At 45.7% G+C, this 26,807-nt stretch overlaps 1 protein-coding gene across 1 annotated transcript in view; it reads right to left on the bottom strand.

The window, feature by feature from the left end:
• Positions 1–17,882: 17,882 nt before the first annotated feature.
• LOC142566077 (uncharacterized) overlaps positions 17,883–26,807 on the bottom strand; it is a 62,795-nt gene continuing 53,870 nt past the window's right edge. The window contains exons 2-5 of the mRNA XM_075676818.1: positions 19,355–19,432; positions 19,090–19,278; positions 18,727–18,882; positions 17,883–18,100 (exon numbers count right to left, since the gene is read on the bottom strand). Of these exons, the coding sequence (XP_075532933.1) occupies positions 17,925–18,100; positions 18,727–18,882; positions 19,090–19,278; positions 19,355–19,421 (588 nt within the window). The 5' untranslated portion in view covers positions 19,422–19,432 and the 3' untranslated portion in view covers positions 17,883–17,924. The remainder of the gene's footprint in view (positions 18,101–18,726; positions 18,883–19,089; positions 19,279–19,354; positions 19,433–26,807) is intronic.

The following is a 26,807-nucleotide window of genomic DNA, read 5'->3' as shown; positions in this document are numbered from 1 at the left end:
TTAATAATTTTATAAGACGAAACGTATAAAAACCAACGAAATATTCCTATCGAAATTTTTTCTAGGGCGTGCTATTACATACGCGCGTGTCGTCTGGTGCACGAACCACTGACGCCGTGCAAAACGCTTCTGGCGGTCGCCGCTAGGGTACAGCGCATGTGCACTCAGAACATGCAGAAGAGGGGGTTGTGTTGCTGGCATTTCAGATGTTGGTCCAATAGACGCTTTGCAGCAGCTGGTTTGTGCAACTGAAATCAGGTGGCACCACTGGCGCGTGGCGCGCTTTGGATAACCCTGGCCTTGGACGTGAAAACGAAAGTACTATTGCTCCGTCTCGAAAGTTCAGGCAGCGGCGTCTTGCAAGCGCCGTTTGATGAACGCTGTGTGCTGTCCGGTGACGTCGAACAATATTCTTCGCAATGTAGAGATTTAGAGGAATAACTTGTGCTGTGGTCAGATTCAAGGACTGTGATGCAGTGGAACACGTTTGTGTGTGAAATGCACGCACCGCTTCTGCGTCAGGACTGTCCATGTGTGAAGCCATTTCTGTGCAGGCTTCCAAACTCGGTCGATTGCCTTGACCATGTATTCGTAGACAACTGAAACAGAGGATAAAATTTTTTATGTACTGTGGTAATGAAACAAAAAATAAACGAAAGCTGGTTTTTATCTACTCCGGGAGACATCTGCTGATGTCTGAAAGAACTAAAATAACGCGATATATACTGTCTGATATTAAACTAATCATTCGAATTTCTAAATTTAGTTTTAGAGGGCCAGGAATTAATCAGTATTGATTGGATTACTAAGCTGGCGTTGCTCTCCTATGTAGAGTTTGAAAGGTTGAAACGGGAGCTCTCATTTATAAAACGCTTGAATTGCAGCCAGTTATGCTCTTGTCACATACGCACTTTTAATCGCGTTCGAGCCTCGACCCGGTTTGGACTTTCGATCGCAATCGAAAATGATGGCTACTACACAGTCCAAGGATCGGGATTGTGTTCGTGCCTAATAGGTAGTAAAGGCAGTTGTATAAAGCCTTTTCAGAAAAATAACTTTTTCATTCGTTATTTTACGTAAACGACTTGCCACGTTTGCTGTAAGGGTCGGAGGTCGGAGGTCGTAGGGAGGAACTTGGGAGGAACTAGGCGTACAGGGTTTATTTACATATTCTTATATTAGAACAAGAGATACATTCGAGAGCCTAGCATGGCTCCCAAATGGAGCACGCAAGACTAAACATACAGCAACCGAGCACGAAGCTCCAAACACACTGCTTCTCGAGCACGAGCACACAGCTCACGAGCACTCCCTTGCAGCCGACAAACAGCTGCTTATAAACACTCCGTCCTCCCTAGATCCCTAGGTGAGGGAAAACGGCAGTTCAGCGCCAATTCGTAGCGTCCAACGTCATCGAAGTTGACCCGCCTTTTTGGAGGAGGAGGGCTCCCACACACACGTACGCACTGGTTTCACTGCCCCACCGAGGTGAGACGGTCTTCGCAGAACTGTGCCTTGCCCAAAGGAGGCGCCTCTTATTCCCCGAGCTGACCCCCGCAGCGTGGCCGCCGGTTCTCCATTGTCTTGCGTCCTGAAAGGCGCGTGGGACGTTGCCGCCAGATACATTCCCTCGGGAACTCTCTCGCTCCCGAAAGACCGGGTCGGTGGTGGCGAGTTCACTAACAAGAGTTGGTCCGCCTATCGCGTTTAGTTATAGTGGCGCCAAAGGGGTGTTGACGCGGCACCTCGAGGTCCCTACGAAACGAGTCACCGCAGCGGGTGTTGAAGGCTTCCATGGTCTCTTCGGGGAAGCTCGCCACGCTCGCAACTGCAGTGGGCTGAGAAAACTTTACATGTCGGCACCTGCAGGCCGTTCCTAACACTGCCCATTCTGATCATCTGCAACTCTCAGAATTACAATACATGGTGTTGACGCTACAGATAGAGATTTACAAAATTATACGTAAATAAAGAATAATTTTGCTGTACTTTTGGTTAAAACAGCCTTTTTAGGGAGTTATTTCTTCCGCTCTCTTTCTTTCTCGTTGTACCTCGTTTTGTAACACTGAGGTAGAAACAGGTAGAATCGGGCAGTTCGACGACAACGAGCGGATGACGACCGACTGGATTCGATTCGAGGCTCGATCGCGATCGAAAGTGACTGTACAGCAGCACCCGATCTGGACCAGATCGATCGCGATCTAGAGTGCCCGTGTGACAGGGGTTTACTGTGAAACAACACCCGTTTGGGGGCGTCTAGTTAGTACATCCAACAAACAGAATCTGCAGCTCTGAAGTCAAGTACGTGAAACTATAGCGTCCTCGCCGCACTGGACAGTTCTGCAGAGATCATTGCACCAGTATCCAGGCAAACGCTTACCTTATTAACATATGTGGGAAGCTAAAATACCAGCGAGCGAGATGCCTACACACAAGCGGACACGATTTTTCGCTGGTCGCTCAGGCGTACGCATTCGAGGCCATCAAGCAAATATCGAGATGCTGGACAACCACTTCAAACAGATCGCGGCTTAAATACACCGCACTAGGTACGAAAACAAAAAGAAACTGTAATTGACGAGCGAACTGACGTCAACGGCGCACAAGAAGCCTTCATGAGTTTGAATCGCTGGGTGCGAAGGAGCGACGCGCGTGCACGAACATCGAGTGCCAGAGCGCTCCAGCACGAGCACATATACAGCGTTAAAATGACAAACAATGGTTCGCTTACCTGTTCGTTGAACCATGTGCCATAGCTTTGTGTCGTCACTCCAGCCGCTGTCCATCGGTGGACCCGAAACAACCACGCTTGCCGCACCATCGCCCATGCCTACAGCTGTACCGTGGCTGTACAGAGGCTTCGCTAGCCTTCTACCCAATGTCAGTCATGCCGGCACGATCACGTGATGAAACATGGCTCCGCCCGTGCGCCGATGCTGAAAACCGTCTATAACCTTGGTGGATGTTATGGACGACAACACCGTCCTCGCCGACAGGGATAAATACGTCAGCAGTCGCGCTTTCACTTTATTTTGTGACGGCAGTTCGAAGTAACGATCAATAAAGCCCTGCAGGCATCAGCTTTCTCTTGCGTTGTGGATGAATTAAGCAGTTGCAGGCATGAACATTACTGGAGAGTTCACAGGTACAAAAGTAGTGACAAGACACTTGCTTCGGCACAAAACCAAACTGATTTCACATGTACTAGAAGTTACAAGATACTTGCTGCACTTGAAGGGTCACAAACAAATTCGCCGTAAGTGTTCACAGGCTCGAACGCCTACAAGCAAGTAAACAGAAGGTGAATGCAACCTTTCCATGGTCGCAGGCAAATATTGCTGAAGCCGTTACAGGTACCTTGGCGTCGACACAATTTCAGCATGTTCACTTCAGCATTCATAGACACAAACATGCATTTTATGAGTTTACCCGTACCAAAAGCTAACAGAAGATTTGTGTGGGCTTCCTTCAATGGCCACACACAAACACAGGCTGATCCTAAAAATTCACGGGTATCAGACAGCCTCGATGGAAGTTACCAGAGGCAGAGCGTGGCTGTTCTTCCGTGGCAGCAGATCCAAATACTTCTGAAAAGGTCACAGGTATCTTGGCGACTAAACATTTTACTAAGGCGCGCTGCAGGCTGGCTTAGCGGTCGCAGACAATTACATTGCAGTTCACGTGTACTAAGAAATTTTGTGGGACATTTCTGTGAACTTGCATGAACATTCACACAGACAAAGACTAATCCAGAGTTCACAGATACATCCGTCCATGAGGAAGTTACCGCACGCTAAGTGCAGCCTTTTATTCATGGTTGCAGATGCAGAACAGAAGAGATCACGGGTACGCTACACAATTTGCTAGTCATCCTGTAGGATCGGTTCCAGGGGTCGCAGACACGAAAATGCGCTGTTAAGATAAGAGGTTCTAATAAAGTTAGGTTTCCGTGGGCTTGTTTCTGTGCTGATCATCAACGAAGGATGATGTCGACCCAAAGTGACGCCAGGCTGATCGCAGGAACAGAGCATGGCTCTAAAGTATGCATTAAAAACTGTTAGAAATATGTACGAAAATTACTATAAATTACGTGCATGTTAACAACCTGCACGTTTACCAGTAATCTGCTGGTTCTGAGAGCAACTTTGCTTTCCTGTGGCTCTATACAAAGTTGCTGAGCTACCCGCCGTGGTTGCTCAGTGGCTATGGTGTTGGGCTGCTGAGCACGAGGTCGCGGGATCGAATCCCGGCCACGGCGGCCGCATTTCGATGGGGGCGAAATGCGAAAACACCCGTGTGCTTAGATTTAGGTGCACGTTAAAGAACCCCAGGTGGTTGAAATTTCCGGAGTCCTCCACTACGGCGTGCCTCATAATCAGAAAGTGGTTTTGGCACGTAAAACCCCAAATATTATTATTATTAAAGTTGCTGAGCTAACAGTTATCAAAAAAGAAGTAATGATTTCAACTCTGTACAAAGATAAGAGGAATTCTCCTAGTGTGTACGTCAGCATAGCTATGTCACGCGAGCTGATAATAGTAAAAAATGTCGCAGTTTCGACCGAAAAGCGAAGCAGTGATTGCGACAGCATTACCAGACAGCTATAATTAAGCAGCTGTACGTGTTATCACCAGAGTAAATGACAATGAACATTCGCTTCCTTGTTAAATTAACAAACTTGGTGTCGTGCGCAAAGCCAAACATGAACACATCTCAGTGACGGTAAGCACGCTGTCAGAACGCTGGCGTGATGAAACGAGACAGCAGCGACAAACCATCGCTTCTTGCTGCTTCCAATTACAATGCGTTTCCAGAACCAAGTTTACGCGACCTTCGACGCTACAGCAGCGCGAGAACAGCGCGCACGAAGCCACAACCCACCGAAGCGCAGGTCAGCGCGATTTCGACAGGAGTGTTCCTAGAATTTCTATCGCAATAATAAAAAAAAATTGGCGAATTTCGATGGGGGCGAAATGCGAAAACACCCGTGTACTTAGATTTAGGTGCACGTTAAAGAACCCCAGGTGGTCAAAATTTCCGGAGTCCTCCACTACGGCGTGCCTCATAATCAGAAAGTGGTTTTGGCACGTAAAACCCCATAATTTAATTTTTTTTAAGCTTAAGCGACACGATTAACTAGCGAAGTCACGTGACAAACATTTAACAGTCAACAGAGACAAACGTTCCTCATTAATAAAAATATGACAGCGTGCATTTAGAGTATTTGGAGCATTGAAACAGACAAGTAAAAGGAAATTCAGTTAATCCATTCTTAAGCAGTTTTTACGACTGCTATCATGACAGACTGCTGAGACGTAAGCTTGACCTCACAATCATACTAGCATGCACCCGACTACGTGCAAATAAGCAGAAGAGGAGCCATAAGGAGCATAGGAGTAATAAAGGTATCGTTATTACCATAGGAGCAGTTCACAAGAAGCCGTCCATCCGTTTCATTATTCCCAGAAACGAACGTGTACGGCATTATTTGACAGAAACGCGTGGGAAAATTCACCAGCGCGACCAGACAGCCATCACGTGCAACAAGTGCTGCTATCACGATACAAGTGCCCACAAATATTTAGTTATTTCAAAGCTACGCCGTTTTACCATCCCTCTCGCACTCACGGTTGCGCAAAGAAGACTCAAACGGAAGACGGAGCTCAAGCGACTCGGTTAATCAGTGAAGGCGGGCGCGTGACACAAATTTAGCAGTCAACAAAGATCGACAAACGTTCCCCATTACTGATACGAAACAGTGCGACCACGTGCGAACGTGCTATAATCTAAGTAGCGCAAATGTTTCGGTCGTTACAGGAAGCTGAGACCTAAGCTTGATCTTATTACCATCATAATAGCATGCATCCGACCACATGCAAATAGGCAGGAGCCTAACAACGCGCCCAGAAGTTTCGCTATTTCAAAAAATGTCCATGACACTAATATATATGTGCTGTACGTGATGGTTAATTGGCCGGCCGCAGTGCTGAACTTTACCACGCTTGTCTTTACGGCTGGTATGTTGCACGGGATGGTTAATTGGCCGGCCACACTGACAAGCGTGGTAAAGTTCAGCACTGCGGCCGGCCAATTAACCATCACGTGCAGCAAGTGCTCTGATCGTGATACAGATGCCTACGTCTGTATTCTACGTCCCAAGTTCACGTACAAACCAGCGCGCTTATTCCTTCATTCCACGGACAGCGACGAGCTGCTGCATGATCCTTCAAAACCACGATTTTCATGTATTGTATGGAATCCCACTCCTCCTTTTAACGCCCTACGTGGCATTTAGAGTATTGAAACAGACAAGTTAAGGAAATTCAGTTAATCCATTCTTAAGCAGTTTTTACGATTGCTATTGCGATCATTAGGCAAACAAAACGCCAATGGCAGACGAAGCTTAAACGCCACGGTTACTCGTTTTCACCCCACCGCGTCGAATGTGTACAATGCTCCCTGGCCGTCGCCGCACTAGCCGCTGTAATTATCCGTGACTCCCCTCAGAAACATTGCAGAAACTGCGGCGCTTCCTTTTCTACTAACGTGCAAGGCCAGAGGGGATAAAACTAGAGAGGAGAGGAGGCACTTCCCATAGAGGTACAGTACGCTGCTACTATTTCTGAGAAATAAGCGCCATGCAAGTATGCCAAGCGGCCAAATTACGCACGGTGTGCAGAAACAGAGCCGCATTAATTAAAGCGCATAGCCGCCGCATTAGCTTTGCGACTGTGGCATTGCTAGAGGTCGTGGATTTGATCCCAATCACGGCAGCCGCATTTCGACGGGGGCGAAATAGAAAACGCACGTGCGCTTAGATTTTGGGACACGCTAACGAAGATCACTGTCCGCCACTACGGCTTGCCTCATAATCCGAGCCTGATTTTTGCACGTACAGCCCCATAATCCAATTCAAGTTTAATACTTCTGTCACAATGCGATGTGCCATGTGAGGCAATGTCAACGCTCAAGCCTGTCAGAGGTTATGAAATATGGCGCACAACAACGCCTCAAGCAAACACCTCTTCCTGTATGTTCTGTGTACTAGGCATACCAAAGCAGTGGTGCACGCAAGGTAAAGTTTAACATCAACTCACCACTCTCGTGTTAGCCTAAACGTTGAAGAAATTAAGCGTTAGCCGTCAACATAGCCGCTAATTATCGTCAATCAAAGCATCCAGCACGCAAAGCTTCGCTTACATCGATTCCCACAATTCGTGGGATCGGCATATTTTTTTCTCTTTTTTCTCTATCCGAGACTCTGTTTAATACTCATACCATGCCGACGAATGCAGAACTATCGAAAAATATTGAGGAGCAGGAAGAAAATATTAATAACATGGCTAAAAGCATGAATGAACTTGTCTTTGGTAAGATTTTTCTAAGAATGAAGGAATCTGGGATTAATGTCGAGCTAAAAAAGTTGATTCCTTGTATACAAATGCCAAGCACTTGAACAGACTTGTAGAAGAATTACGTAGCCAAAATGCTATTGTAATTGCTGAGAACAAACAATTGAAATCTCAGAACCAGTCAATAAATCGCAAGATGGAGGAGCTTGAAAAGTACTCTCGCCTTGGCACTGTCGAGATCAAGGGAGTTCCCTGCTTCCTAGGAGAGAAGTGTGTCGCAATAATGAAAACGGTAGGGGACAGAATTGGCTGCCCCGTATCGCCTGGCGATCTGGCCATTCTTCATCGTGCGCCAACCAGAGCTAATGACAAAAAAATATTGCTCAATTCTGTTCCAGAACTTCCCGCGTCAACATGTGCGCGTGCCTGCGTGCATGGGTGGGCGCGTGTAAACGGGAAGTCGGGCGAGCATGTGCGCGTTTGTGTGAATGTGCGTGAACGGGCGTCTGTGCATGCGGTGGCGCGTGTAAATGTGAATATGGGCGAACATGTGTCGTATCTCTATGTGCGTGCGTTTGTGTGAGTGTTCGTGAACGTGCGTGTGTGTATGCGTGGACGCGTGTAAATGTGAATGTGGGCGAACATGTGTCGTATCTCTGTGTGTGTGCGAACATGCATGTGTGCATGCGTGGGCGGGTGTAAATCTGAATGCGGGCGACCATGTGTCGTATCTCTGTGTGTGCGTTTGTGTGAGTGTGTGTGAACGCGTGTGTGTGCAGGCGTGCGCGCATGTAAATGTTAATGCGGGTGAGAATGTGTCGAATATCTGTGTGTGTGTGTGCGTTTGTGTGAGCGTGCGTGATCGTGCGTGCGCGCGTGTGTGCATGAGTGGGCGCGTGTAAATGTGTATGTTGGCTTGTATGTGTCGTATCTCTCTGTGTGTTTGCGAACGTTGTGCATGCGAGGTCGCGTGTAAATGTGAATGCGGGTGGGCATGTGTCGCATCTCTCTGTGTGTGTGCGTTTGTGCGAGTGTGTGCTTACGTGCGTGTGTGAATGCGTGGGCGCGTGAAAATGTAAATGAAGGCGAGCATGTGTCATATCTCTGTGTGTGCGTTTATGTGATTGTGCCCGAACGCGCGTGGTTCATGCATGCGTGTGTGTAAATGTGTATGCGGGCAAGTATGCGCCGTATCTCTCTCTGTGTGTGCGAACGCGCGTGCGTGTGTGCATGTGTGGTCGCGTGGAAATGTGAATCTCGGCGAGCATGTGTAGTGTCTCTGTGTGCGCGTTTGTGTGAGTGTGTGCGAACGCGCGTGTGTGCATGCGTGGGTGCGTGTAAATGTTAATGCGGGTGAGAATGTGTCGAATCTCTGTGTGCGTGTGCGTTTGTGTGAGCGTGCGTGAACGTGCGTGCGCGCGTGTGTGTGCATAAGTGGGCGCGTGTAAATGTGTATGCTGGCGAGTATGTGTCGTATCTCTCTGTGTGTTTGCGAACGTTGTGCATGCGTGGTCGCGTGTAAATGTGAATGCGGGTGGGCATGTGTCGCATCTGTATGTGAGTGTGTTTGTGAGAGTGTACATGAACGTGCGGGCGTCCGTGTGTGCATGGGTGGGCGCGTGTAAATCTGAATGGAGGCGAGCAGGTGTCGTATCTCTTTCTGTCTGTGCGTTTGTGTGAGTGTGCGAATGTGTGTGCGTGCATGCGTGGGCGCATGTAAATATGAACGTGGGCGAGCATATGTCGTATCTCTGTGTGTGTGTGCGTTTGTGCGAGTGTGTGCGTACATGCGTGTGTGAATGCGTGGGCGCGTGTAAATGTAAATGAAGGCGAGCATGTGGCATATCTCTGTGTGTGCATTTATGTGATTGTGCGGGAACGCGCGTGTGTGCATGCATGGGTGTGTGTAAATGTTTACGCAGGCGACTACGTGTCGTATCTCTCTCTGTGTGTGCGAACGGGCGTGCGTTTATACATGTGTGGTCGCGTGTAAAGGTGAATGCGGCTGAGCATTTGTCGTATCTCTGTGTGTGTACGAGTGGGCGTGAACGTGCGTGTGTGCATGCGGTGGCGTGTGTAAATGTGAATCTGGGCGAGCATGTGTCGTATCTCTGTGTGCGTGGGTTTCGTCGAGTGAACGTGAACGCGCGTGTGTCCATGCGTGGTTCGTGTATATGTATATGCGGGCGAGTATGTGTCGTATCTGTCTGTGTATGTGCGAACGTGCGCGCTTGCGTGTGTGCATGCGTGGTCGCGTGTAAATGTGAATGCGGGTGAGCATGTGTCGTATGTCAGTGTGTGTGCGTTTGTGAGTGTGTGCGAACGTGCGTGCGTGTGTGCATGCGTGGGCTCGTGTAAATGTGAATGCGTTTATGCGTCATATCTCTCTGTGTGTGCGTTTGAGTGAGTGTGTGCGAACATGACATCGTGGGTGTGTGCACGCGTGGCCGCGTGTAAAAGTGAATGGGGGTATGTGTCTTCTCTGTGTGTGTGTGTGCGAACGTGCGTTTGGGCTATAGTGTGCAATCGTGGACGCGTGTATATATGCGACACATGCGGGCCAGCGTGTGTCGTATCTCTGTGTGTGCGTTTGTGTGTGCATGAACGCGCGTGGGTGCATGCGGTGCCGCGTATAAATGCGAATGTGAGCGAGCATGTGTCGTATCTGTGTGTGCGTGCGCTTGTGTGACTGTGCGTGAATGTGCGCGCTTGCATGCATGGGCGCGTGTAAATTTGAATGCGGGTGAGCAGGTGTCGTATCTCTCTGTGTGTGTGCATTTCTGTGAGTGTGTGCGAACGTGCGTGTGTGCATGCGTGGGTGCGTGTAGATGTGAATTCCGGCGAGTATGTGTCGTATCTCTGTGTGTGTTCGTTTGTGTGAATGTGTGCGAACGTGCGTGTGTGTGTGCATGCAATGCATGTGTGAATGAGAACGCAGGCGAGTATGTGTCGTATATCGCTGTGTGTGTGCGAACGTGCGTGCATGCGTGTTTGCAGGCGTGGTCGCGTGTAAATGGGAATGCGGGTGAGCATGTGTCGTATCTCTCTGTGTGTGCGTTTGTGTGAGTGGGCGAACGTGCGTGCGAGCTTGTGTGCATGGGTGGGTGCGTGCAAATGTGAATGCGGGTGAGCATTTGTCGAATCTCTGCGTGTGTGCGTTCTTGTGAGTATGTGCGAACGTGAGTGTGTGTATTGCGTGGGCGCGTGTAAACGTGAATGCGTTTGTGTCATATCTCTCTGTGTGTGTGCGTTTGTGTGAGTGTGTGCGAACGTGCGTGCGTGCATGCGTGTCGCGTGTAGATTAGAGGTTGGATTGCGCAACATTATGACGAGACGCACAGAAGAGAAACACACCCTACCAGAAAAATTTGCTAGAACCAAGCATGGTAAATCATCATTGGCCAAGCTGTCCATCATTGGAAAGTTATTGGAGGCCAAGCAAGGTCTGTGCGTGGCTGGAGTGATAAGCCTACCATTGGCCAAGCAATGGAAGGCCATGCATGGCCAACGATTGGAAACACCTCTTGCCATAGCTGGCACTGCAGTGGAACACCATGCTACAGCCAAGCATATTCTTGCTATGGAAGCCAAGCATTTTGGCCAATGCAATTTCTATCCCCAATTTTTTAGTTTTTTATCTTGGCTACATATAAATGCCCTGCTACTTTGTTGTAGATTTTTATCTGTGCTACACCAAACATGTCACAACACAAACATTTTCGGTGTTTCATTTTTATTTTGCACTGAAGAATACAGTAGCATAAGATGGAACATGTCTAAACACAAATAAAGCATAGAATACACAACTATGTGAACAAATGAACTGTCACATAATTTTTGAAAAGGCAGAATTGAACACAGCAGTGAACTATATCACAGAGAATGACTGCACATATCAAGCTAACAAGGGACACAGATGGTCGAACCACACATCATACGGCTGTCCAAGAATGAAATATCACAAAAAAGGAAAGGGTGGAACACAATTATGTGAACAAATAAACTGTTACAGCATTTTAAAAACGGATATTTGAACACATCAGTCAATATATCAAGTTGCTTAATAGCGACTGCAGTTATTGCACATATCAAGCCACGGGACACAGAAGGCACAGCTAATGCTCTCTTTTAGGTGGCCGAACCACATTACATCATTCAGCTGTCTAAAAATGAGATGTCACACAAAAGAAGAAAGGGTGAATGCAATTACGTGAACGAATAAGCTGTTACATCATTTTAAAAAGGCACATTTGAACACATCAGTCAATCAGTGGGCTCAAAGATTACTGTACTATCTGCCACACGCTGGCTTAGTGTTGGAGGGTCGTGTGCTGCTGTCCAAAATAATCTGCAAGCCATCACAGCAAGTCTCTCACGAGAAGCAGGAGAGGGGTGAAAATAAGACAGCTGGGCTGCCAAAGCTTAACTTAAGTGGCAGATTTGTAGGCACACTTTTGATTATGTGTGATGTCTCATTGACTGAGAGGCTATCAAAGCCCTCCAAGCAAGGTCGCTGCATGTTGATCTCTTGCAGGACGTGATAACATCTACAATAACCATGCTGGAGGCACAGAAAGACCTCAAGAGAAACCTTAAAGAATTCTGTGCCAGCAATGATATTAAATTGTCAGTCACATCAGAATTTGAAGTTTGAATGCAGGGAGCCAGAGAAGCTTTTGTTGATAAACTTGTTATCAACTTGAAGGATACGTTTCAAGTCCATCCAGTTCTGGCAAAATTTGCAATACTGTTTGCCATGGAGTGCTACCGGGACATCGTTGCAAGCAAAGGCACTGAAGTTCCTTGTGCATTGTAGACGCTGTGCGCCACGCTGGGAAAGCTTTAAACCCCTGATATGTGGAATAACATGTAGCAGAACTGTTTCAAAAAAAGAGGCTACATCAAACTCTAGAGATTACGAGGCGCTGTCTTGGCTTGTGTCGGATTGCCTCAACAAGGCGACGCGCCGTCTGTGTGTCCGGCCTCCCTCCTGGTCCGCAGCAAACATCAGCCACCTTTTGGTGGTGTCTGCAACAGCTGCATCAGTCGTGCCGAAGAGGGCACGTGTTGCACCTGTGAAAGAGTTCGGCAGGTGTTACGCTCTTGTAACACAAGAAAGCAAAAGCCTGCTGCACATTTGGTAATACATTAAATTATACAGTTGGGGTTGAACTTCTTTGTATAACAATTGGTGATCCATCAAGTTATATAATCAGGGCTAGACTTCTTTGTAAGACATAACGAGCCGCAATGGGAAGTACAGGTGTGGCACTAAGGCGACCTCCTGAACGCCACATATGAACACTTAACGTAGCACCTAAAGTGCTGTATGTTATTGCATGCACTAGGCCACACCGTTAGACAGCAAGATGGCTGCAACGGGACGTGTGAACTCAGGCACGCACTAGGCATACGTTTAGTAAGCTAGAACAGTGGAGCGGCCGTGGCTTCAGGGAAGCGTGCTTGTCTCGCACCCCGGTGTGCCCGGGTTTGATACCCAATCAGACCGAAACGTGCCAAATTTTTTTCCAAAGCCACCAATTTGCTTTGTTTACAGGAACCTCCCCGAGAAATGTGACGTCAATTCAAGCATTTTTTGCGGTGCTGGCCACTTTTCTTCGATGTCACAGCCAACATAGACACCTAAGGCTTCGCCTTAAAATTACACACTTAAATGCATAAATCTGTCTTCTGAAAATTTTGAAACACATTCTTTTATGGTAAACTTTTCTATCTTCCCCTAAGCAACCTGTACCTTAGTTGTGTAGCTCAGTAGTAAACCATCAAATTGCGTGCCTGCTTTCATTATGAGCTTAAAAAATAGGAAAGCTCATACAACACAAACTAAGGTGATCCAACTCTGAACTGGGGAAGCAATGATTGTAGCGAAACTGTGTTTCAACCTTGTTGACTCTGTTACTCCAGATGGCGCAACTATGCAGTATTCAGGAGGCCAGCCACTGTTGAAAACTGAGCAAAACAGCACCTATAGCACGTGCTGCCAAACAAACATCAGTAATGGAGTGTCTGTAATATACTGATCATGGTCAAATATTTTATCTAAACTGTAACTGCAACACCATAGCATAGAGAAGTATATATAACACTAAATCTCGTAATGGGGGAAATATTGAAAGCCGCAGCAGAAGACAAAGTACTATTTGTTTTACGTTGATGCTTACCAAGCAAAAGATGCAGCACATTTGTGAGGCTTTTGAATGGAAATTTTTTCTGTCAGGAGCCGGCCCAGCTGCACTGCAGTGCAACTGTCTTGGAGGCGATTTGTCGGAGCACCCTGCGAACTCCGTCTTTTGCATCGCTGCCACCTTTCATAGAGAAATAGCCAACCTGCAACACGAAATGCAATACATGAATAAAAAAAGTTGCCGTTCCGCCCAAAAAGCGAAGCATCGATTGCGATAGCAAATTAGTAGACAGCTATCCGAAGTAAGGATAGTAGTTTTATCACCTGTATAAAGTTGTAAATGTTCGCTTAATAAGTAAACAAGCACGGTGTCACGCGCGTACAGGTAAACATGAACACATCTCGCTTGATGACCGCGGAAACTCGTCAAAACCTGGAAAGCACGCCAGCAGCAGCAGGCAAATTGACCTTCGCCCTGTCGCTTGTCTCGCTTCAACGCGAACGCCGAAAGCACAGCGCATACTAAGCTACCAGCACTCGGCGTATGCACTTCGTACCCATCGCAGATTGCTTTGTAGATGAGGCCCCGCGGGCGCACACTTCGGCCACAAAGCAGATCGTTTTCAAGGTACAGTGCCCACGCGGCAGCTCCGTCAGCAGCAGCCACGAAAGCAGAACGCACCCCCCCCCTCTACCGACTCCTCCTCCCTGTGTACCGCGAGTGAACTAAGTCCACGCGCTTCCGGCCACTTTCCTCTCTCGCTCGAGAATAAGCTGCGGTTGGCGGCTCACCCTCGCACGCTTTCACTCGCACACACAGCGCGCAGCGACGGTTTTATCGCCGTTGGATTTTATACGGAACCTCACGGCGACGCCGACGGCATAAATGCACTTGGAGTGTCCAGATAATTACTATCCAAATAGAAATTCAGTGAAGAACTGTTGTGTTATGTTTAAATGGTCTGACAAACATTTAAACTACACCTTGAATTTTGTCATTGCAAGATAATCTTGCAATGATAGGAAAAAACATTTTATCTCTTAAATTACCATATCTTTAAACCAGCAAAGAAACTCCTGCGAACTGACACAAGCTAACCTTCTGTAGTGAAAAGTTGTCATTTAATGTTACAAAAGCAGTAAGTGTTCAGGCCTCAGTTCTTGTAAAATGCAATTTTTGTTGTACTGTTTACTTTGACAAGCGTTCCAACTGTTACCTGCAGATACATTGCGGGACTACCTTGTTTGTTGGACAAGGCTTCTGCCCGCGAATAACATAGTTGTTGTTGGTAATAACAGCATGCCGTATATAGTGAATTACACTTGTCGAATGCTCATCTGTAGACTGCGCGAGCGTCCGAAGCAGTGGTAGTTGCTGGGTTATAGATGTGGTTGTTCCTTGTAGCACATGATCCAAGCATGCGGCATGACCATGCAAGGTCTTATTGCCACGTTAGCCCATTTTCTTTTTTTTTCTCGTGGAAGAGGAAGATGAGAACAGGTTTTTTTTTTTTGCTTTGTTCAACCCATTCTCTACGACACCTCACTCGTCTTACGGAAATTGCGTCATCGCAAATAGCCGCCAGATTCTTTCTGTGCGATCCCCTTTGGACATTACTGCTTTACACGGCAAAAAGGCAATTCCGACGCACAAAGCTATATGCATCATGCTGGTTTACCAACCGCAGTGATCGCTGTGTTGAGTAACGCCATACAGGAGGCTCGTGTAGATATAGCATGGTGATTTCAAGTCTACTGGACTTGAAATGCGTGAGAACTATGCCGGTGACCAATGCAAATATTTTATCACGATTGGCGCTTCCGGGTCGCACTGGGTTGGCCATACACGAGCACCCTTTTCTGTTTTAGTTACCACAACAAGTGATCACAATGAGAAAATTTTCCAATTCACAATGGCCATTCAGACACCGCTACTCCTCGTCAAGCGGAAACCGATACTGCGAAAATAGTTAACAGCACGTGCACACCTAAGCTGCTGATGCACGTCGCAAGCATATATGCAGCCAAGAGAAATTCCCGCACACTGTGGTTACAACTGCACTGAAAGGCTACACAGTGGTTTCCTAATGACCTCATATGAATTGACATCACTTAAAGTTCGCGGAAAACAATCTAAAACATGTCCAAATCGTTCCACAGCACGCAACGGCAACACATTCAAGCAGCACCGCGTCAGCTTGCACAAGCCATCCTTGCCTGATAAGGTCTATAGTTTAACTTTTCCACCTTGCAAAATTCCCAATTCTCCAAGAAAACAGCTTTTACAGATATTTGTACTGCTTCGGTGTAGCTAGATCACGCAAGTTTTGGTTACCCAGGCAATATTTCACATGGCTAAAATGCAATATTTTCAAACCCCTCGCAATTTTTTCATTCAAAACGCATTCATGTTCATGAAACAAAGTAATCAGGGTGACCCAGCAAGGCTAAGTTCTAAGCATGAAATTTGGCGTTAGTCCCTTTAACAACACACGGAAGTATCAGTGTTTGCTCTATCAAGCACTGCATTTAACGTGATTCGTACCAAGCTGTCTCATGTGAAGCTATTGTACAATATCAAATATTTCCTGAAGTGTGGGGCATTGGCTGCTTCTTCTGTAAACAATATCAGAGCATTTTAGACTAATGGTATGATCGTTTTATATATAAGATGTACAAGTATATAAATAATATTTAGGTTTCTGTGAAAACCTCATTCAAGCAGAAGGGCAAAAGAATGTCGGGTCTAATCGGTCAAACAGAAAGGGAAAACTCTGAACAAGAGTAAGTTACAAGCACTCATAAAACAAACTACTAAATATATGTTTCATCAGATGTTAACAGAATATGATCATCCAGTGGTTAGAAAAGGAACAAAATTAGGTATTGTACATATATTAATAAAACTATATGCAGAGAAAATCTGACTCAAACCGCCAATATTTTCGCCTAATTATACCAACAATGGTGGTTACAACTAGCCAACATTTATTTTTTCTTGCGCTATGTACAGTAGGATGCAACAGGGACAAAGTGGACACTGAATATGAAGCGGACACGAAGTGACACACGGGAGCGCAAACTACCAACTGGTTTAGCGTCAGATCATACCACATTATCTTAAAGCACACAACGAAGTATTGCGACTGCGTGAACTATGATTACAGCAGCTACACTAAGATCGCGTTCTCACGTTTCTGGTTATGATTCTATAAGTACATTCTGTGTGTGTATGCATTCATTGCGCAAGTGATTTCGGCTTTTGTTAGCATGATTAAAGGGTGCTCACGCAGTTGTCTTTTTCTTCTATTTCTAAAGCCTCTAGGATTTCCCTGGTTATATTAACTTTTTCTTTAGCGACGACTGTCATCTTGTCGTCCTGTTGTGTCCTACTGTACGTAGCACAAGAAAAAAATGAATGCACACCAAGTAGCCTAATTCACAGCTCTTTTAGAGAACTAGACAAATTGACAAAAAATGCTAACTGGATTGGTTTAAACATACTTTTAGCCTATAGATCATAGAGCTTAGAAGTACTTATGCTAGTATCACTTGTAGCCTAATTTAAAGCACAGGCATCAGGTCCCTGATAGAGACACAATGTTCAGCCAAATACAGGAGGCTTAGCCACTTTACTATCAATGCTGAGTACCTCTCTGCACAAAAATGTTAGTTTCGCCATACCTTGGCTAGAAGGAACTGGATCTCGTGAGGTAGAAGCATACCGAGTGACAGGAGATGGACAAAAGCTCCCTGCAATTAAGGAAAGGCAGTGACCACAGCAACATGAAATAATTGTATAACAATAATGAATTTCAACAAGAAAGAAATGCAGCGCATGTTTTGAAAATGCAAGAACCACTGCAATAAGCAAATGACAGCTCATTTACATAGTGGCAGGAAATGCTTCTACAGCTAGAAATAAAAACTTTCGTCCGCTTATATTTTTAGGCAACGACTTTTAACCAAGCAATCTCAAAACAGACCTTAATCACTTTTGTTATAAAAAAACCAACTCATTTGTAAAATAAGTTTTTGAGATATGTCACTTAGCTAGTTCAATAGTACTACAGTAGCAAAATTTGGTAATTCGGCATAGCAGCTCCTGCTCCCTCGCAGCCTAATCATTAGAAAGTCTCCACTTGCATTTGTCTTCATTCCTATGGGCTGGTGGTAAGTATTGTTAGTCCCCTGATATGCGAAGAGAAACAAATACTGAACAATTTTGAATAGTGAGTTTCGAATCAAACAGCAGGTGCTATTCGAATTGCATTATAAATATTGAATATTTGCACACCCCTCGTAACCTGACAGTAGAGCCCAAGTGCTTGCAGCTGTGCAAACCGGAGGAAACCACAAATTTTAGTTTAAACTATGTGAGTGTTGATGGTTCCTAGCAGCCAAACAGAGGTGAAAGACACATTGTATCAGTTGAACAAATTTAGAATGCAGAGATAGTCATTCATGTTCGTAGTACCTGTGTCAGAACATGGTGTTTCCTGCTGCGAGCGACCAGCCCTGGGTGTTTGACATGGCGTCGGCATACGATGCTGAGCAGGTATTGGGCCCAGTGACATGATGTCGGGAGATGAACACGCACTCTCTGGAATTGGTAAATATAGTTGGTCGCAAGAACATAAAAAATTGTGCGTATGATGACAGCTGCACACTAGACGACATTCTTTATTTTGAAAACCTGGAATGTTTGGAAAAAATGTAATGTTGCTAAATTTTTCCATAGATGTAAGTTGCTCAGAATTACAAGGTCAGCTGTGCAATTTAACTTAGTTCAATAAGATCGAAGGTTCCTCCCCTCATCACACGTTTGCTCAGTTTCTGCTGGCCAGTGCATTTCAGTGCAACAGCTGTGCTGGAAATTAGACAATATTACCGATGTTTCTCGTACACACTGCTGCAGGAACTACAAACATGCAGTCACGGCAGTGAAAAAAGTAGAGACCAATAACATATGAATACAGATGATAAAGGTTTTGATTCGTTAAGTTTGGGCCAAGTATCAGTCCTGAATAAAATGAATCTATGCCTTAAGAAGGCTCCTTTTCTCTCTACGAGAATTAAATTTGCTTTTTTAATCTACATTGGTCACCATTACTAAAAGCAACATATTCAAAAATTACTGTTAGTAAACCTGCTCTAAGTAACACTGGGTGAAAAAATGTTAAAACCTTGCACTTGCATGCACTTTTTAATAATTGCATACTGCTGTACCTGACTGCAATGCAATTGAAGAGGAGGTAGACAGCTCAAATAGTCCTCTGGTCACTGGCGGTGTGCTAGGTGAACTCTCAATTGGGCATGTCAGTACCACAGCACTTGAGCACGGGGCGATTGATTGTGGTTTCGGTGCAGGTGGCAACATAGAAGCTGTTAATAAAGCTGACTCAACATAAACAATGTCAATAAATGCCTGAACAAAAATATAAAGACGCTACACATTCGATGAATATGTTATAGATACTGTAATTGCGATTATAAAACAAGAGCAGTCCCATTCAAAAGAAATGCAATGGGCTGCAATATTTCAAAAGACAAGTTGCATATTTTATCAAAAAGTAAATAGAAAAACATTACCTTTAGTGTGACATGATGGCTGTGTTCCCCCGTCCATTAGCTCATCAACATCATTCGTGTCCGAGGAGTCGTAAATTATTCTACGCTTTCTCAGCTTTCTTGTTCTCCGTTGTTCATCCGGGTCAGACTGCCTCAAATCAGATGTGTCCAGTGACTCATTCAGCTTTTCAAAGGCTGCCTTCAAGGTATCTTAAGAAAGAACACATACTGTAATGACATATTTTCACACTGAAGTTTTAGGGTATGTGAACTCTATTCAACAAACCTCGATGGCCAATAATCTTCACTTCCTCAACTGTCCATGAAGCGTCGATAACCTTCCGTGAGGTCATGGCTTTTGAATCTGAGAAAAAAAAACAGATGCCAGTATTAAAATGTGAAGTCGTGACGCACCAAAAGCAACAATCAAAAGGGTTACATTGACTGGCTTTAAGCTCACATAAATGGATGGATATAAATAAATGATTGAAGGTATTAAAATGTGGCTGTTTGTGCCACCGGCAGTGTAAGGTGGGCAAATACTTATTTTATTTTTAATCCCTTGCCTAATTTTAAAAACTGTTTCTGGACATTCATTCAATTGTTTTGGCCACATCTAAAGGCAGCTTCTTCCTATAAAATCAGTTTTAGATGTTTTTATTGGTCTATCCGCTACTAAGGTGTGCTTCCTTTCAAAGAAAGTTTTCCACAGAAATGCTCCACAGAGAAAGCACTGTTACAAGCGTGTACTAAAGTATTATTTCATACATAAGAATGAGCTCCCCTTTGATGTGCCCTCTTTATATATACTGTGCTAATTCACAGCAAAAATCTGACTTAACTATTTACTTCTAGACATTTATGATATCTTGTCGATAATGCATACACGCAATCTGCAACCACAGTAGGACGACACGGCAGATTTGCCGCGTGCCTCTTGTTCCCTCTCAAATAAATGAGTCACCAAAGTGGCAAGGAGTTGATGTTTCAATCAATGACATTATTTTTTAAAGTTGGATCCCCTTAAGAGGAAGCTTAGCTCGGGCCCAACTATGGTGCCGCCTATTCAAATGCACGTAAAACACAGAAATGCTTTTCTGAGGTTACCCCTAGATCGAATTTAATGACACTTGTTGCACATGAGGTAGAAAGTTAAATTCTAGTGACTGTTGCAAGGGGAATTTCGATTTAGCGGGAGAGTTCTTTTAAGAAATTTTCAAAATTTAAGTTTGGAAAAATAGAAGCACGAAGTTAAGAAAGTCGTAGCTCTGTGCCACGAACAGATATCGCGCAGTTCTGTATAAACTGCATCCATTAGATCGTCTAAAGCGGACAAAGTTGATATGTCAATTTATATCCTAAGTGAATTTGATACATTGTTTTCAAGGGTTTTTCAAAATCCACTGACATATTAGTCGTTTCTTTAAAGCCATGTGTAATATACCAATCTTGTTCGCTGTAGATGTACTATTAGGTGCAATTTACAGAACTGTGATATCATTTTTCATTGCTGAGTGACAGAGTTGTAAACATGATAGTATAGCTTTCTGAGAATTTACGATTTTTAGAAATCTTTATTAACAAATTGACGACATAAATAAAAAACAAATTCGCAACCAACAGTCGCTGGATTTTAACGTTCTCTTTTAAATGCGACAAACCTCATGAAATTTGGAACACTAGTTGCTGAGAAAGACTAGTTCTCATTTCCCGTGTGTTTTGATAGGAGCCGCCGAGCTTCCTCTTAATTGTCAAACCTAGAATGCCCAGAAATCTGCCTTTTCGGTGATTGTAAGGCGCTTGCGCGAAGCCCTTTGCACGCGATGGCGTACGTCGAACGTAGAACAGGACAAGAAGAACCGAACGCGCACGAAATGGTGGAGAACAAAACACACGTGGTTAAATTGGCAAGGCATGTGCATCCGCCATGATTTCGTAGCATTGGAGTGCACCACCCGTTTTTATCTCATATATGTCGCACACCCCTGCAATTTAATATTCACATAGCGCGGGCGGCGACAGCACGGCGCGGCCTTATAGAAATGCGGGGCGCAGCAGTACAGCACCTTCTGTTTGCCTCGCACGCCACGCATGCATCTGTCGCCGCTGCTAGGAGGGCGCTGACACCACGCGTCACTGGACGGCGTGGCGCGAACGATGATTTCACGTGGCATTTTTGTTCTCCTCCAAAACGGCGTAGCGCTCCTAAAGAGGCTCATTAAATCGGTGCTCGAACCTTGTACCAAAAAGCGCTGCGCACATGTCCGTTTTTAGGTGGCACGTACCGCAGCCAGATCTGAACCAGTCGTCAGCCTTCGCGTGTAGATATGAATGCGGGCAAGTCTGAGTCGTATCTCTCTGTGTGTGTGTGCGTTTATGTGCGTGAACGTGCGTGCGGGCCTGTGTGCACTGGTGGGCGCGTGTACATGTCAAGTCGGGCGAGTATGTGTCGTGTCTCTGTGTGTGTGCGTGAACGGACGTGTGTGCTTGTGCGCATGTGTGGGCACGTGTAAGTGTGAATGCGGGTATGTGTCATATCTCTCGGTGTGGGTGCGTTTGTGTGAGTGCGTGCGTGCGTGCGTGTGTTCATGGGTGGGCGCGTGTAAATGTGAATGCGGGCGAGCGTGTGTCGTATCTCTGTGTGCAAGCGTTTGTGCGAGTGTGCGTGAACGTGTGTGTGCGCATGCTTGGGTGCGTGTAAATGTGTATGCGGGCGGGTGTGTGTCGTATGTCTGTGTGTGTGCATTTCTGTGAGTGTGTGCGAACGTGCGTGTGTACATGCGTGGGTGCGTGTAGATGTGAATGCCGGCGAGTATGTGTCGTATCTCTGTGTGTGTTCGTTTGTGTGAATGTGTGCGAACGTGCGTGTGTGTGTGCATGCGGTGCATGTGTGAATGTGAACGCAGGCGAGTTTGTGTCGTATCTCTCTGTCTGTGTGCGTTTATGTGTGTGAATGTGCTTGCGTGCGTATATTTTGCTGCGTGTGTGCATGGCTGCGCGCGTGTAAATGTGTATGTGGGCAAGCATGTGCCGTATCTCTGTGTGTGTGCGTTTGTGTGAGTGTGCGTGAACGTGCTTGCGTGCATGCCTGGGCGCGTGTAAATGTGAATGCGGGCGATCATGTGTCGTATGTCTCTGTGTGTGCGTATGTGTGTACGTGCGTGTGCATACGTGGTCGCGTGTAAATGTGAATGAAGAACATCGTTAGTACAAACCAATGGGCTACCGTAACTGACCTCGCCTATAACGCTGTCATTTAGGCTGAGATAAGAAATGTATTTTTTAAATCACGAATCCGAAAACAGCTGCCCGCGACCTGCCAAGCTAGGGTTCTTTCATTTCGTACTTCGTCCTAGCGGCTTACAGCAGCTCACGGAGCAGGGCGCTGTGTGTGCAAGGTGCTCTGTACCGCCTCGTCACCCCCCGAAATTGCACTCCGCGCTGCTGGCCATTCCTAGAAAATTGTGTGTGTGACGCCCAGCCATTTCCAACACAGCAACATTGTTTTGCGATGGTAGAGTCCAGCTGGAGCGAGAGAAAGAGTGATTGTGGAGATGAATACACGCTATTTTCTGCAGCAACTTAGGAAAGAGTGAATGAATGAATGCCTTCATTTACTGAGAAAAAGGAGGAACAAGCATCGGTGGAAGCACGTCTCAGCACATTGGGAAAGGAGTGGGGGAAGAGAGGAACTGCTGGAGTCGGGGTGGCATGCGAAGTCGCAGCTTAGGGGCGAGAGAATATAGGCGAGAGGTTGGTGAAACTGGTTGAATTCCAGTGTAGATGCGTGATGTGGCGAGTAAATTATTGGAGTCACCGCCCAGTATCCGTCCTTTGCGGTAGTATAAGCACCCGCCGTTCTTCGTAACAAACGTTTACTGAAAACCAATCTTGGCAATTATTCATAGGCCATACCTCGCCGCGTATTTCTTAGTGGCAGAGCCTGTGGATAACAACTACGCTGTTACGACCATACCGTGACGCTTGCGGTTACGGTTGCCATACTCGTGACTCTAGCTATTGCGGGAATACTATAAACAAGGGTTTACTGCGCAAGTTAGAGAAGAGACAGTTTATGACAGTGTTTCTCGCCTTACATACGCTCAACGCAAGCAACATTGCAGCATGTTACGATGCGCGTCCCTTAAGGACAGAGATGTGAACGCAAAAATAAGGACGCGTTAGAAGACAGGGTGCCGTCTTGGGCCTCGTGCCAAACATATGCAAGTCAACAATATATTATCAACCATGCTGTGCTGTCTATGCAAGGAGGTTATATACTTAAACTTCTGGGGTGCCAGTCCCAGTCGCCGCCTACGGGAGCGCGTGAAGCCGCCGGCTGCCATTTTGCGAGCAGAAAAAACAGCGCGGCTGCAGTGCACGCACGGCGCTCCCAGCACTTGCGGTTTTGCGATGAACAAATTACATTAAACCTCTCTAACAATTATATTAGTCCGCCGTTGTGTGTCGCTGTTGGCTAAAACAAATTTGTCATGGTGGCGGGTGCCTTGTGTTCTGTGTATAACAAGTTGTGAAAACTGAACAACCCTCGTATTTTCCATTTCCATCATTCAGTAACTTGCCGCGTGCATCGGCAGTGTGATGGGGTTTCGACGATACGTGTTGTCTGCCCGCAATGGCAGCGACGCGACCTCGAAATACCTTTGTGCCGTATCTATAAGCGCAAACGAGCGTTCAATCGCTGGTCATGGTTGCTTACTTAAATGTAGGAATGAGCGCTTTTGGCTTAAACCTAGAAAACGTGAAAAAAAAAATTACAACGGTAGGTATCATTTCTGTCCGGCGTTTCAGTGTTACCGAAAAGGGTAGGTGAAAGCAATTTGCATTGGCTGCTTGAGAATAAACACAAGCACATCAGAGACGTCCGAGGGACGTTTCTACGGTACATGAGCACCAACCCCGCCCCCCCCCCAAAAAAAACAAGTAAGCTTGTGAATAGAGGCATCATAAAATCGAGCACTACGGCGCTTGCTGATCTCGTTCAGATGGCGTCAGCGTTTCATTCAGCGTTTATTTCTGAGAAAATATGTTGAAGATACGTATATATGGATCACAATGGCGGGCGTAATCAGGCAAAAATTGCAAGCATTTCATTAGAAGGTGCCTGAGTACTCTGTGGAGATTACGTACGACAATGATAGCAAGAATACAACGTCATTAGAGAATATGATTCGAAAAGAAGTTCACTTATTAATGCAGTGTAGTAAAAAGGAAGTACCTCCACAGTATATCTGTGGAGGGCTTAAATAATGAACAGGCTAAAAAAACAGTCTTGTAGGTCTGTAGTAAACTGGATAGACCGTTCGCGCCTTGGCAACAGGATAAGGTTACTCCTGAAGGCAGAGAGTCTAGTGGGCAATTTAGTCGGCCACTTGGCTCTCGCCGCTTACAAATCCCGCAAAGGACGCGATGACGCCACAACGACACGCCACTGTACGCCAAAAAATAAAGACATAATTTTTAAAGCGAAGTTTTCTATGCTGTCCGGACAGGCCGCCATTGGAATATGAACCTCGCTAGAACGTTATCTAGTGGGGCGAGTCTAGCAGTGCTAATTAGAGGGCAGTAAATGGGATATAATAGGGCTCAGTGAAGTTAGGAGGCCAAAAGAAGCATATACAGTGCTAAAAAGCGGGCACGTCCTGTGCTACCGGGGCTTAGCGGAGAGACGAGAACTAGGAGTCGGATTCCTGATTAATAAGAATATAGCTGGTAACATATAGGAATTCTATAGCATTAACGAGAGGTAGGCAGGTCTTGTTGTGAAACTTAATAAGATGTACAAAATGAAGGTTGTACAGGTCTACGCCCCTACATCCAGTCATGATGACCAGGAAGTCGAAAGCTTCTATGAAGAGGTGGAGTCGGCAATGGGTAGAGTGAAAACAAAATACACTATACTAATGGGCAACTTTAATGCCAAGGTAGGCAAGAAGCAGGCTGGAGACAAGTCAGTGGGGGAATATGGCATAGGCTCTAGGAATAGCAGAGGAGAATTATTAGTAGAATTTGCAGAATAGAATAATATGCGGATAATGAATACGTTCATCTGCAAGCGGAATAGCCGAAAGTGGACGTGGAGGAGCCCGAACGGAGAGACTAGAAATGGAATAGACTTCATACTCTGCGCTGACCCTGGCATCATACAAGATGTGGACGTGCTCAGCAAGGTGCGCTGCAGTGACCATAGGATGGCAAGAACTCGAATTAGCCTAGGCCTTCGGAGGGAACGGAAGAAACTCGTACATAAGAAGCCGATCAATGAGTTAGCGGTAAGAGGGGAAATAGAGGAATTCCAGATCAAGCTACAGCACAGATATTCGGCTTTAGCTCAGGAAGAGGACCTTAGTGTTGAAGCAATGAACGACGATCTTGTGGGCATCATTAAGGAATGTGCAATGGAAGTCGGTGGTAACTCCGTTAGGCAGGATACCAGTAAACTATCGCAGGAGTCGAAAGATCTGATCAAGAAACGCCAATGTATGAAAGCCTCTAACCCTACAGCTAGAATAGAACTGGCAGAACTTTCGAAGTTAATCAACAAGCCTAAGACAACTGACTTAAGGAAGTATAATATGGATAGAATTGAACATGCTCTAAGGAACGGAAGAAGCCTAAAAGCAGTGAAGAAGAAACTAGGAATTGGCAAGAATCAGATGTATGCGTTAAGAGACAAAGCCGGCACTATCGATCCTAATATGGATGAGATAGTTCAAGTGGCGGAAGAGTTCTATAGAGATTTCTACAGTACCAGTAGCACCCACGACGATAATGTGAGAGAGCATAGCCTAGAGAAATTTGTAATCTCAAAAGTAACGCCGGAAGAAGTAAAGAACGCCTTGGGAGCTATGCAAAGGGGGAAGGCAGCTGGGGAGGATCAGGTAACAGCAGATTTGTTGAAAGATGGTGGGCAGATTGTTCTAGAGAAACTGGCCACCCTGTATACGCAATGCCTCATGACTTCTAGCGTACCGGAATCTTGGAAGAACGCTAACATAATCCTAATCCATAAGAAAGGGGACGCCAAAGACTCGAAAAATTACAGACCGATCAGCTTACTGTCAGTTGCCTACAAAGTATTTACTAAAGTAATCGCAAATAGAATCAGGAACGCCTTAGACTTCTGTCAAGCAAAGGACCAGGCAGGATTCCGTAAAGACTACTCAACAATAGACCATATTCACGCTATCAATCAGGTGATAGAGAAATGTGCGGAATATAACCAACCCTTATATATAGATTTCATTGATTACGAGAAAGCGTTTGATTCTGTCGAAACCTCAGCAGTCACGGAGGCATTACGGAATCAGCGTGTAGACGAGCCGTATGTAAAAATACTGAAAGATATCTATATACGGATCCACAGCCACCGTAGTCCTCCATAAAGAAAGCAACAAAATCCCAATAAAGAAAGGCGTCAGGCAGGGAGATACGATCTCTCCAATGCTATTCACAGCGTGTTTACAGGAGGCATTCAGAGACATGGATTGGGAAGAATTGGGGATAAGAGTTAATGGAGAATACCTTAGTAACTTGAGATTCGCTGATGATATTGCCTTGCTTCGTAACTCAGGGGACCAACTGCAATGCATGCTAACTGACCTGGAGAGGCAAAGCAGAAGGATATGTCTGAAAATTAATCTGCAGAAAACCAAAGTAATGTTTAACAGCAGTTTACAATAGGTAGCGAGGCACTGGAAGTGGTACGGGAATACATC

This window comes from Dermacentor variabilis, unplaced genomic scaffold (genome assembly GCF_050947875.1).
Source record: "Dermacentor variabilis isolate Ectoservices unplaced genomic scaffold, ASM5094787v1 scaffold_12, whole genome shotgun sequence".
Classification (NCBI taxonomy): Eukaryota; Metazoa; Arthropoda; class Arachnida; order Ixodida; family Ixodidae; genus Dermacentor; species Dermacentor variabilis.
Note: the sequence above shows the minus strand (reverse complement) of the source record. Positions and strands in the feature narration are given on the sequence as shown.